This window comes from Callospermophilus lateralis, chromosome 10 (genome assembly GCF_048772815.1).
Source record: "Callospermophilus lateralis isolate mCalLat2 chromosome 10, mCalLat2.hap1, whole genome shotgun sequence".
NCBI lineage: Eukaryota > Metazoa > Chordata > Mammalia > Rodentia > Sciuridae > Callospermophilus > Callospermophilus lateralis.
The window spans coordinates 59002035-59014228 of record NC_135314.1 but is presented as its reverse complement, the minus strand read 5'-3'; the positions used below and the strand labels follow the sequence as shown (position 1 = coordinate 59014228).

Here is a 12194-nt window from a genome sequence, read left to right as displayed (position 1 = left end):
GGAGTGAAGCAGTGCCTCCAGTTTTTTTTTCCCCTGACTAAGGCAGTTTTGCAGCTTCCAGGAACTGAAATGAACTGAAATACACAATGTGAGGGAGAGAGCAGGGAGGGAGAGATGAATAGATATTGCAATAATGATTTGGTCTGTTCTTCAACATTCAGGCTGGGAGTGGTCATTTAAAGTCCCCTCTCCTCCATTCTTATCACGGCACTGCTCTGCCCTTGGAAGCTCTTTTAGAAGCAATGCTGGCTTTCATAGTCACAGAGATGGTGGAGCAATGGGAGGTCAGTCAGTTGGGTCAGGGTGGGAGACTGATTACAGTTCCCATCCTTCTCTTCCATCAATTTGGCCTCTCCTCTACTTGGACTTACAATCTCTCTGACATCTGATTAGGGATTGGTAATGTGGAGCTCCACATTCCCCATACCGTCTAAGGAAAAGTGTTCAACGTCATTTGGACATTTAGAAGCAAAAATTTGCAGTAAACCTGGATTAGAAACACACATATAGGGAAATGCAACAACAGAGTCTGGGATACAAAACTTCCTGGAGCCTTTTTGTTTTAGTTACCCTCATCCTCTACTGGCTTCAGAACCTCAGGGTATTGATAGCTGGGCTGAGGTCAGGCTCAAGGCCTGTCTGAAAGACACACCACTGGCACACCACATCAAAGTAGATACCACACAAGCACCTTTAAAACAGGGGCAGCTGTGGAGGTAGGAATGGAGAGGAAGTGGGGGAAGAAATATATTCAGCAAGAAAATGAGGTAACACTCCAGCATCCTAGAACTTGATATTCAGAACACACTCATGGCAGCCCATGGCCAAGGAATCATATATGAACATTTAAACAAATTATTAGGAGATGGGGGAGAATGCTAAAATTGTTGATAGTCAAGTCTATTTTTATGGGCAAACAGGGTAAAAGAAAAGTTAAGATCATGAGTGATATTAAAACGTCCCAATACCTGCTTTGTGTCTTCTATATCTATTTATTTATAGCAAAGGTGATTGCTAGCTAGCGTTCTGGGTGATGAAGGGAGCAGATGGTACACTTCAATAGGCATCTGTCCTCAACAGGTAGAAATAAGAGGGATTGTAAGCAACCACAGAATTCTTCGGTGGTTTCTCCCTGTGAGAAAAGTGCTTTCCTAGCAAGTCTGCACCATGACAATCGGCTGAGGGCATAATTTACAGTATCACCAAATAGCTTATTTTTCCTTAAGTTAACATTCTTACGCTATCTCCATATAACCTTGAGCCCTAGGAAATCTGCAGCCTGGTGGAAAAACCCTTTGGAACCCAAATCTGAATTTTTTCCACAGTCCCATAGAAGAATCTCCTTAGAGTAAGAAAGGAAAAAGAGAAATGAGAAAAGCAAAAAATAAGAGGAAGAAGGAAAGAGAAAGAAAAGTAGAAAAAAGGTTTCTAGGAGAAAGGTGAAATTCAAATTTGGCATCTGTCACAGGTCATGCTCAACATTGAGAGGGGACGGGGAACAAATGGGAAGGAGCACACTTTCCAGATCCCTAAGTGAGGTTGTCACTGTGTGATTTTATTATCTGAATTAATAGGCTGTGAATTCCTCACATCATAATGATCAAGGGTTAACAAACAGAGATTTTAAAAACCCACCAGTGCACATTTCTAATAAAATTTGTTCAATCAGAATAGGCACAATGAACACCTTGCCAGGGATTCAACGTTATCTCCACCCTGAACCCTTAACAACTTGAACCAACTTATTGTGAAGCAGGGACCAAAAGATCTCTGGGGGTGTTCCAAGTTAAAAAAGCCTCTGATGTTGGAGTCCTTTGGGGAAATTCTAAATAAAGCATGGAAGAATCTGATGGCTGATAAGGTTGCTAACTAGCCTTATGAGTTCACACAGGGAGCCCCATTTCCCCACAAACTACATCTGCTTGATTCAGTGGTGGTTAAGGGAACCTTATAAATAGTTAAAGTTACACTGTGAAGTATTTTGATAATTACTTATAAGTCATTATTCCCATATTTAGCTAATTGACTTTGCTATGAGAAAGGCCATATTTAATAAAAATTTTATGGAATTAAAAGTTGGTTCACATTTCATAGCATCTGTTGATTTGTTAGTATTATTCTCTCAGTGTAAACCTCCTAATTTTGGTAACTGTGCTTCTTATGTAAAATTAATATTTGAGGAAGCTGGGTGAAGGGTAGATGGGAATTCTTTGATGATTTTTTGAAAAAAAAAAAGAATTATAAACTAAAATTATTTCAAAATGAAAAGGTAAAAGAATATTTTTAAAGATTTAAAATGAAATTCACAGGCCTTAACAATTTATCCATAATTTGTGCCCTGGGGGTCTAGACCCAGGAAAAAAGTGCCATTCTGCCTCTCTCTCTTGCTGACAAAGTGATGAAATCCATCGTGGGTCAGATGAAGTAATACATGCTAAAGTAAACTCCTAAACAAATGTTAATAGTGATAATTATAGTCTCATTACAAAATTATTCTCTATAAATAAAAGGAAGAACAAGCCATTATATCAAATGCCCTACTGGATATTTTCCAAGCAGCTCACAAAATGCTTAAACGTTGTTGCTGCCTTGGCAATAGGAAAGAGGATGGAAGGATTTCAGTGAGCAGTCATATAATAGCAGTGCTCCAGGAGGATGTGTCAGGCCTTCAATACAGAGGGCAGAAGAAGTGCTCAGCAAAACGCACTAGGAATTATTCTAGTAACTGAGGAGTGAATGATCATCACTGAGTAGGCCTGGAAAAGAAGAACCTCAGCTGAGAGGCATCTTGAAGGACTCATGGGCCTAGGCAGGACTAGTTTGGTGGTGGGGCAGAAGGAAAGCAATGAGTCAATGGTTACGTGGATATGTCTCACCATGATTACTGGGATGATGCTGGTATCACTGAGACAGAAAAATGGAAGAAAGAAGAGACCATACAGAGGGGCACAAACTCAAGTGACTGCAGAGGCCAGGCAGGTGTAAAGAGGGGAAGACAGGCAGCAGAGGCTGCAAAACTGGAAGGCTCATCTCTCTAAAGAGGGTAGCCCAAAGGGAGTTGTAACAACCTGGCATCACCAATCCTTGCCATATAGAAATGCACTTGTGGTGTAACCATATCTTCCATTTTTGGAAGAGAAAGCAAAAATCCAGATCACTTATGCAAAAATCTCTTAACTCTTTAGTGCTGACAATTTTTTTTTTTTTAAATTAAAACATGGGCTGCACCAAGACAAACACATCTGTAAGCCAGATTTGGTAGGTAACTATCAGGTTGTGAGCTGACATAGAGAAAAGGTCAGGGGTTAAAGTTGACAAACTGTCATGGTGATATATAAGTGACTGTAAAGGGATTCAGTAACTAAAATACTATACATAAAGCTCTTGCCAGCAATCTGAGCTGCGAGATTGTCTCTACCCTTCAAGCCTATATATGGATTTGTATTCATACAGGAAGTTTAATCTAATCCTCAAATAGTTAAATCACAAGAATTTGAGTGCTTACTGTGTGCTGAGGACACAGAAGTCAAGGAATTTCAAGTCCAACTGGAGAAGGAAAAACATGTCCTCCTAAAACAACTTGGGACAAATCATGAAACAATCTGGGAGAATGCTCTCTCTACAATTTGCTAAAATCTCAGAGGCCCCTTAAATCCCAGATTCTTTCCCCCCAAAGCACTTCCATTTAGCACACTTTGCAATAAATTTGCTCCTGCACGTGTGGGGTGTGTATGTGTGTGAATCTGTAACCAGAAATCGGATTTCTGGGGCAGTGGTAACAAAGCTGAAGCTACTCTAGCCCAAGGGTATCCTTACTTCAGGGTGGACTGGGGAGCCAGCTAGGCTTGGGGCACCGGGAGGGATGGAAGTGGCCAGCGCAGACCAGCTGGCTGTCAGGTAGGTCTCTCTGCTGGAGTCCTGGTCTTTGTTTCTGTCATTGCTCTTTCGGTGTTTGAGGCGGAGAAAGGCAGGCACCGAAATAGAAAGTGTCAGAGATAGGACGACGGTGAGGAGTACACTCAAGCAGAACTTTCTGAGAGCCCCATCCCGCACCCTCCGTGCAGAAGGCCAGGGCACCTCCTCCTGTCCTCTTCAAAGAGCTGTGTTGGAGGGGCAGGAAGCGGCGGCCGGGCTGCGGGTCCTCCTAGGAGAGCGGTGATTTCCTCTGGGCCGCCCCGAGCTATCTCTAAAGTCGCAGAGCGGCCCGCAGGAGAGCGCATTCTCTCCCCCAACCGGTACTCCTCAACCCACCCACCTACTTCCTCCAGCTCCGTACACACACGAGCACGGAGCTGCCAAAAATTTCCACCCTCCGCCCCCCTCCCTAGCTAACTTCCTTCCAGCGTTTCCTGAGCTGGATGATCCTAGGATTTGTAAGACAGGAAAAAAAGGAAGGCGTGAGGGCGGGCGAGGGAGACAGGATGCTTGTTTTTCGCTTTACCGAAGCCGTCTGAAGGCAAGACAGTGGGCCCAGGGCAGAGACACACAGCAGCTCCGGGGCGGTCTCCGCGCCCCTCGCCAAAGCCGCCTTCACCGCGCTCGCCATCTCTCCTGGACACTTCGGAAGGCGAAGAGGAGAGCTCGCCTTCCCTCTGAAGCCGAGGAAAAGCAGCCGAAGACATCGCAGGCGCCTGTGAAAGTCCCTGCGACTCCAAGTGAGGAAGTGACACTCCCAAGCGAGCCGGCCCGCAGCTGCCAGCTCTGCACGGCCTCCGGCACCGCGGCCCTGGAGGCGCGCGGGGTGGATTTCAGGCTCTGCTGGCTCGGCCGCGCTCCCCGCCGCGCCCCGGGCTCGCAACCCCTCGGGGTCCATGCCCAGCGCCCGCGGCCCACGTCCTTCGGTTCGCCCATGCGGACCCCCAGCGCCGCGCTGCAGCCAGTGATCTAACCCCGGAGACCATCGTCCGCGCGGTGCCTAGCAGAGAGAGGGAGAGACGGAGGGGCAGCCTCTTTGGGACTAACTCATGAAGAACAAGGGTGCCAAGCAGAAGCTGAAACGAAAGGGGGCCGCCAGTGCGTTTGGCTGTGACCTGACGGAGTATCTGGAAAGCTCAGGACAAGATGGTAAAGTGCCTTCGCCTTTCCCCCCCACCCCACCCCTTCTTTTTGTTTGAGAGGGGGATGGATTCTCTTGAGGTGTGTTCGATTCAGTTTACAAGTTAATGTGTTCCAGGCTTGTGCGTTGGCTGAACTTTTTTTTTTTCCTTTTAAAATAAGAACATACATGATTCTTAAGGTGCACAGCGCTGCCACCTCGACGTGCAGAAGCAGTGTCAGTTTGTCTCCTACGAGCCGTTCATGGGCGGCGCTGCTTCAAAGTTTAGCTGGCCACCTCTGGGGGGTGGGGGTGGGAGCCGAAGAGGTCCTGATCCTAAACTTGGGATGCAGGAAAGGAGGGATGAGGCGTAGACATGTGCCAGTGAACAGTGGGCTTCCCTGGGTGCGCAATCGTGACCCCCTTAACTGTCCCTCCTGGGCTCTCCGATTTCATCCTCTCACGTCCTTTTTTATTAATGTGCTAGAAGGCCCTGTGATGAGGGTGGGGGTTGGGATCCTGGCTGGGGGAGTGGTTGCACAAACATTTTCTGAATTTCTGAGCTGAAGCCAAATATATAGAACCTCCCCGCATCCTTTGCCCAGCTACCCAGACCCTTTACCTCCTCTGGCTTTCAAATTAGCATTTGGTGTGTCAGGCAAGAAGTGTGTTGTTGAAAAGGTCCAAGGGCCTCAATTTTAAAATAGGGTAAGCCAGAGAAAAGGAGAGTGTTTCATTTTTCAAGGTTAGCTTGATAAAAAGTGTGTGGGGTGGGGGAGAGCGTCCCTGCCACTAGAGACAATTTAAACATTTGTTGGGGGATGGAGAAAGAAAACAATCTAGATGTAATACAATTACAGCATTTGAAGTTAGACCTTTTTTTTTTTTTAATCATAGGAAAGTTGGGGAAATTAAGCATTAAATGACTCCTTTTGTCAGGTTGACTGGCCCTGCACTTACCCATGACAAAAAGGCCTGTGTTTGGAAGCTTCAGTGAGATTATAGCCCACTATAGAGGTGATGTGTTTATACATGGATATAACAAAGGAAAAACTTAAGGGCTGTGTAGCTGTGCAGAATAAATGCCTCCAGGAAAATAATCTCAGAAACTATTCAATTTGTCCATATCAAATATGCATCTCAAAAACAGAGCCGAGCTTTTGTTTCACTTCCCCTTTTTTTGAAGACTCAGCACCCCTAGTAATTTGCAGTGGTGTGATATTCCTGTGGTATTCCAGAGCTCAGAGTCTGCTGTGTCATTAGGACAAATGGCTTAGTATTTTAGAGCTCAGGGAACCACAGGTTTCAAAACTGCCTCTTTTGAAATTGAGGCATAACTGAGTCAATTCATTTAATTCTCACCAACAATTTGGAAAGGTCAATTTGAAATAGCAATCACTTGGATTGAGCTTTTTTTGAGTGTGAGGGAATGCCAAGCATGCATCTTAACCACTATGGTCAGAAGCTTAGAATGAAATGTTTCCCTCCACCTGTTTTTGCAGTGGCCTCAGGTTAACTTCCAGCTATGCTAGGAGCACCTTCCATCATATGGGTGTTATTCTGACCCTTCCTCCACAGCTGTAAGAGTTCATAAGGGGCCTTGCCAGCCTGGCCACTTCTTACAAAGTCATTGATCATCAGATGACCCTGAACCCCAGTGTTCTGTGCAGATACCTTGGAGATACTCTTATGTGGCTTTCTTTTTTTTTTTTCTTTCATCTGCTTTATATTTTGGGAAACATTTTTTGCTTCTGCATGTTTCGTTTAGGAAAAAAAAAAAAAAGGAAAGGAAAGAAAGCAAGCAAGCTACTGCTTAATGGTGGGGAGGGGGAGTCAAAGTCATACGCCAGTGCTTCCCACCATGGTGGGGAGGAAAGGAAGCCTGGAGAGGTAAGGTCACACAGTTAATCATGAAGGATGCAAAGGGTCCTGACCTGTTAGGCGCCTTTCCCCTCCCTGCCTTCTATGTCTAAGCCAACATTCTCTTCTAATGATTTTTTTCCCCCTAAATTGAAAGCAGACAGCTCTGCCACAGGATCAGCAAACTTTCAAGACTGAACATACCTGAACACAGTTCATCTTTGAAATGAAAGGCAACTGACCCACTTAATGATCCACATTATTGGGCTAGATGGAAATTAAGCATGCATAAAAGCAGTTTATATAAATGAGAGTAATTAGTATTTCCTCTACCCCACAGTTAACACTAGTTGGATAGTTTTATTTTTGGCTATTGTGTAGCATCAAGAAAGTCAGTTCTAGTTATTTTCTCTAAAATAATGTAGCCTCCTCATGGACTTCCCCAAAACTCTGCTCCCCAGGAGGAAAAGCTGAGTTAAGCACTGCCCCCCTCCCCACCAGAGAAGAAGAGCATCTCAGAATGTTGTGGTGACAATGAGGGTGATAACCAAAACCTAGGAAGCTGCAGAGGACCTTTAAGACTGACATCACTGTCATTGAACTTTGGAGGTCAAGGGCAGGGCAAGAGACCTGGTTAGAGGCAGAGAAAAATGGATTCAAGTTTGGGATCACAAAGGCAGACAGGAAGAACAGAGAGATGAGGAAATAGACAGCCCCTGTGCTTGCATGGGAAGGAAAGCGCCACACTGGAGTGGAGGATGAAGCTGGTGACAATTAGCTGTGCACAGGTCATCTCGATGTGAGGAAGCTACACCCCTGAGTGGGAATTCCAGGAAGACATAGGCTGAGCACAAAGATGATTCTCAGTCACTCCTGTAACTTCTCAAGGCCCTGCCCTGCTACTTGCAATTGGACAGATCTGACAGAACAGGGTATATGGGTGACAAATAGGTGTTCAGCTTAGAATGGATGCTACTCAGGGCCAGTTGTCACCCTTAATCTTTGTGAAACTGATGAAGAACAGAAACTCCTTCCATTAGAGGTGCACGCACACACACACACATCCATATCATGTATACAATTTCTACAGGCATCCACAGAGATGCCAGTTTTCGTCCCTACTCTGATCATCTCCCGCAGCTTATAGGCCTCGTGTGAAGGTACAATAGCCCCCTTCTTTTTTTTTTTTTTTTTTTTAAACAGTTCCAAGGATCAAACCCAGCACCTTGCACGTGCTAGGTAAGTATTCTACCACTGAACCACATCCCCAGCCCAGTCTAGTTTCCCCTTTTGACTACTTTTCTCCAGCCTAGTAAAAACACCCTAGCATGGCATGCAGTGGCTCCTGACGGACTGGGCCAGAGCCTCTTTCACTTCCCCTCCAGCACAGTGGCTGCTGCCCCTGGCCCCCAGCTCTCCCCTGGGAACCAGCTAACAACTTTCTCTTCCTGTCTGGGATAGAAGGAGATCACTCTTTGCTGCTGTTGCTGAAAAAGAGGACAGCTTTCTTTTTCTTCTTTTTGACCACTGACTCTGAAGACCTTTGCTTGCAGCTGTTTATGAAAAACCCATCATGCTGTCACTTGTGGTCCAGAAGTTGTGGGAGAGGCCGAGGTGTGTCCATAATCATTCCCTACCTCTCCCCGATGAACCCAGAGTTCTGGGTCTTCCAACAGAGCTTAGAAATGAAGGGCCAAGAGCCAGGGGACAAGTAAGAGAAGATTAGGAGGAAAAGTATCTTCTTCCCTTTGCTGGCTTCACTTTAAAGGCTGAGGACTTTCTCACTCTTCTGCGCCATCTTTGTTCATCTTACTCTGGTAGAAAGTGATATTATTCTGGCTTGGTGGCTCTCCACTCTGGCCTAGTGGATCTCTGTGATTACAGTCACCTGGAGGACTTTAAAAAAAAACAAAACAAAACAAAAAAAAACGTTGATTCCCAGGTCTCCTCTCAGACCTATTAAATCAGAATCTCTCCCACATAATTTTGATATGTAGCCAGGGTAGAGTACTGCTGCCTGCGGCATGTGGGTTTACAGACCTTTTTCTCTTGGAGAAGTAGCCTTGGCCATTTAATTGCTCCCTCTGAGTTTAATGAGAATTGTGAACCTTTTTATTTCTGAGGATTTTTTTCTCCTTCTTACCAGGTTGAAGAAAAATGTATATAAATATGTATATTTATATAGGGTACATATGTATTTGATTTGAGGGATGATAGAAGGTCCATAACAAGTAAATAAATAACCAGTACAATTGTAATCTTAAACTTGATGAAAGTAAGCTCTAGTATTTTAAAGAACAAGGCTAAAAGCCAGTGGGAACTTTTAAGATGTAGCCATACTCCATTTTTGATGGTAAACGAGTTCCTCACTTTGTTTATTCCTTTATTTTGCAAATATTTATGAAGACACTGTGCTAGATTCAGCAGGAAAGAAAGAAAGATGGGCTCCAGACTTAAGAAATTTAGTTTCAGGGATGTGAACAAATCTTCAGAAACTAATGTCCCAGTTAACTTTGAAGTTAACTGACTGAAGGGGAACCTGGAGGAGAAAATGGGAAAGCTTTGATCTCTGATTAAATAAATGAGATACTCAAACATAAACAGAAGCTAAGTCTCAGCACAGGAGGTAAATATTTTTTCTGTTCAAGATAAGATTTAAAGCTAAATAGAGAGCAAGGGCAAGGGTATTCTCTTTGGCTTAGTTGCTTCCTTCCCAGCTTCTTGGCTGGCACATCACTATCACACCTTCCCTGGCTAATTCCACATCCTTTGGGTCTCAGCTTCAGAAGATTCTGGAAACTTTCCCTGATCCGCCCTTGCTGTGGGCTCCTATTTCGACTGCTAGAACCTTACAACCTGGGATAGAATTCCAACTTTCCTTGTTCCCGGCTGAGTCACCCTGGGGCAAGTGACTTACCCCTCTGGCCTCAGTTTCCTCTCTTGTGCAATGGCAATAACAGCATGGATATGAAAATAAATGAGTCAGTATAGGAAAAGCACTTATCAGAGGGCATATTCATGATAAGCTATTATCATAACACCTGGACTTGCTCCAGCACATTCACCGTAACTGAAGCTCCACTGACAGAAGGAAAGGAGTTGGTTAGATCCCCTAAAAGGGAAGGGAAGGAGGATTACTTGCCCCACTAAATGCAGAGGCCAGTTCCTGCAGGGATTTCCCAGAGTAACTGCGAGGTGAACTATCAGTATACGGTAACAGAGAAGCAGAATGTCAACCCGAAACAAAAGCGCCCTCAGAAACCTGAGAGTTGCAGCCAGCGGGGACCAAAGGAGAAGTCAAGTCCTGGGTGGGAAGCTGAGAAGACAGAGCAGCAACTTAGGAGGCTTGAGCTTCCCTTTGGACTCCCAGAGTGGCATCGGAATTTCCAAGAGAGAAGGGTAAGACTTTCAGCCGGGAGCAAACTGGATCACCCTGAGGGCGGGCTGCAGCTGGCTGTGTAAGTCTGGATATGACAAACAGCCCACACAGAGAATAGAAATGGCTACTTCCACCTACCCACATGCCTCCCTCCTGCCCACTCTTTAGACCTCTGCCAAGAGCCCTTGACCACAGGGACAGCCTCGCCCTTCCTCCTCTCCGACCCACCCACCCTGGCAGCCACCCAGCGCCTTCCACCTTCCAGAGGCCCCAGCATAGGTGTTGCTAAAGAAGCTCAATCCCCTGTCACACAGCCCTGCCCTAAATCCAAGAGAGCCATGTCCTGGGCAGGGGAGAGGCAGGGGTAGGGAGCACTGCTTTTAAACTGGGGCAGAGAAAGGGAAATGTATTGAAAACAGAAGTCCTTTCCCTATAGATGATGCTGGAAGTGGCAGACAAACTCTCCAGTGTCATCAGAGCTGTAGTTGTTGATGCATTCTTTTTATGATCCTCCCCCCCCCCCACCGCCTTAATTCATCTGTAGGCTAGCCTGGGAATATTTTCTGTTGGGAAAGGAAAACATTCTGAATTCCAGAATTTGATTGATCCAGACAGTTCTGAAGCACTTGCTGGGGACGCTTCTCAGGAATCCCCTCGCTACAGAAAGATTTCCTGGGATTTTCCGGCTGTGTGTGTGGCTTTGCAGCAGTGGGTGGGGCTGAAAGTTCCAAAACTCAGTGTGGGCATGAGAACCGTTAACCAACACACACTTCGCCTCTAGATATGGGAGCTAAATATTTCTGGAACAAAATAGTGATACGACCATCTGATTGGGACTTCTGATTGCTCACTCCTTCCAGAAGAGACTACTCAGTCTGAGCTGCCTACCCAGGCTGGCCTCTGAATCTCAGGACTCCAGTTCTTCCCAGAACACTTTCCTTCAGACCAAACTTGTTGCCCAGGGTCAGGGAGCTTCCCCCGCCCGCAACAACACCATAAATTGCTTGTCATGTATTTAAGCCAAACTTAGCAGTTCCTCAATTATCCCCATCCTTCAAATTAATTGTCTTTTTGCTTAATGGTACATATCCCACCCAGTTTTATCTCTCTCTCTCTCTCTCTCTAAGTTTTATTGATTTTATTTTTTTAAATACATGACAGCAGAATGCATTACAATTCTTATTACACATATAGAGTACAATTTTTCATATCTTTGTATATAGACTCTGTTCACGCCAATTCATGCCTTTGTACACGTACTTTATGGAATGTAATGGACATCATTATCCAACATACATGCATGAAGACTCGAATTGGGTGTCAACATACTTTATATATAAACAGATATAAAAAATTGTGGTATATATGTGTAATAAGAATTGTAATCCCACCCAGTTCTCAAAGCTGTTTCTCCCCATGCCCCAGTGCAAATGCTGTGCTTGGATTGAACTGGTCTGGGTGTTTCTCCCCCGCAGGGCTAACCTCAGGTACCAATGGAGATAGGGTCACAGCCTGCTAAAGCACTACACCTCCTGTCCCTCTAATCTTCCCTCTAGGCTGCAATTTTAGCTAAGGCTTAAAATTAAAAAAAAAAAAAAAAACTAGGAGAAAAAAAGGCTGCCTGTAATTCAGAGGAAAAGAAATACTGGTGCTAGATTTCCCCCCCCCTGCTCTGAGCAAGTTTTGATAGAGAAAGATGAGACCATCAGGTTGCTGAATGGTTGAAGGGAAAGAGAGAAAGGGGTGGTCTCCTGGAGGACAGAAGGGAACCAGAAGTGAAGGCTGAGACCTACATCAGACCTTGGTGGTATTTTTATTGGTAGTAAGGGTGACTGTCTGTGTTGTTTTCCATGTGCCAGTCCTTTTCATACTTAGTAATATTTCTGACATCTTTAATCATTAGTGATTTTAATCCTCTTT

General features: G+C 45.0%; 1 protein-coding gene across 1 annotated transcript in view; it reads left to right on the top strand.

Annotated features, from left to right (window-relative positions):
- Nucleotides 1-4269: 4269 nt before the first annotated feature.
- The window catches only part of Arhgap31 (Rho GTPase activating protein 31), a 109771-nt gene continuing 101846 nt past the window's right edge, over nucleotides 4270-12194 (top strand). Inside the window, exon 1 of the mRNA XM_076868005.2 lies at nucleotides 4270-5064. Within this exon, the coding sequence (XP_076724120.2) occupies nucleotides 4965-5064 (100 nt within the window). The 5' untranslated portion in view covers nucleotides 4270-4964. The remainder of the gene's footprint in view (nucleotides 5065-12194) is intronic.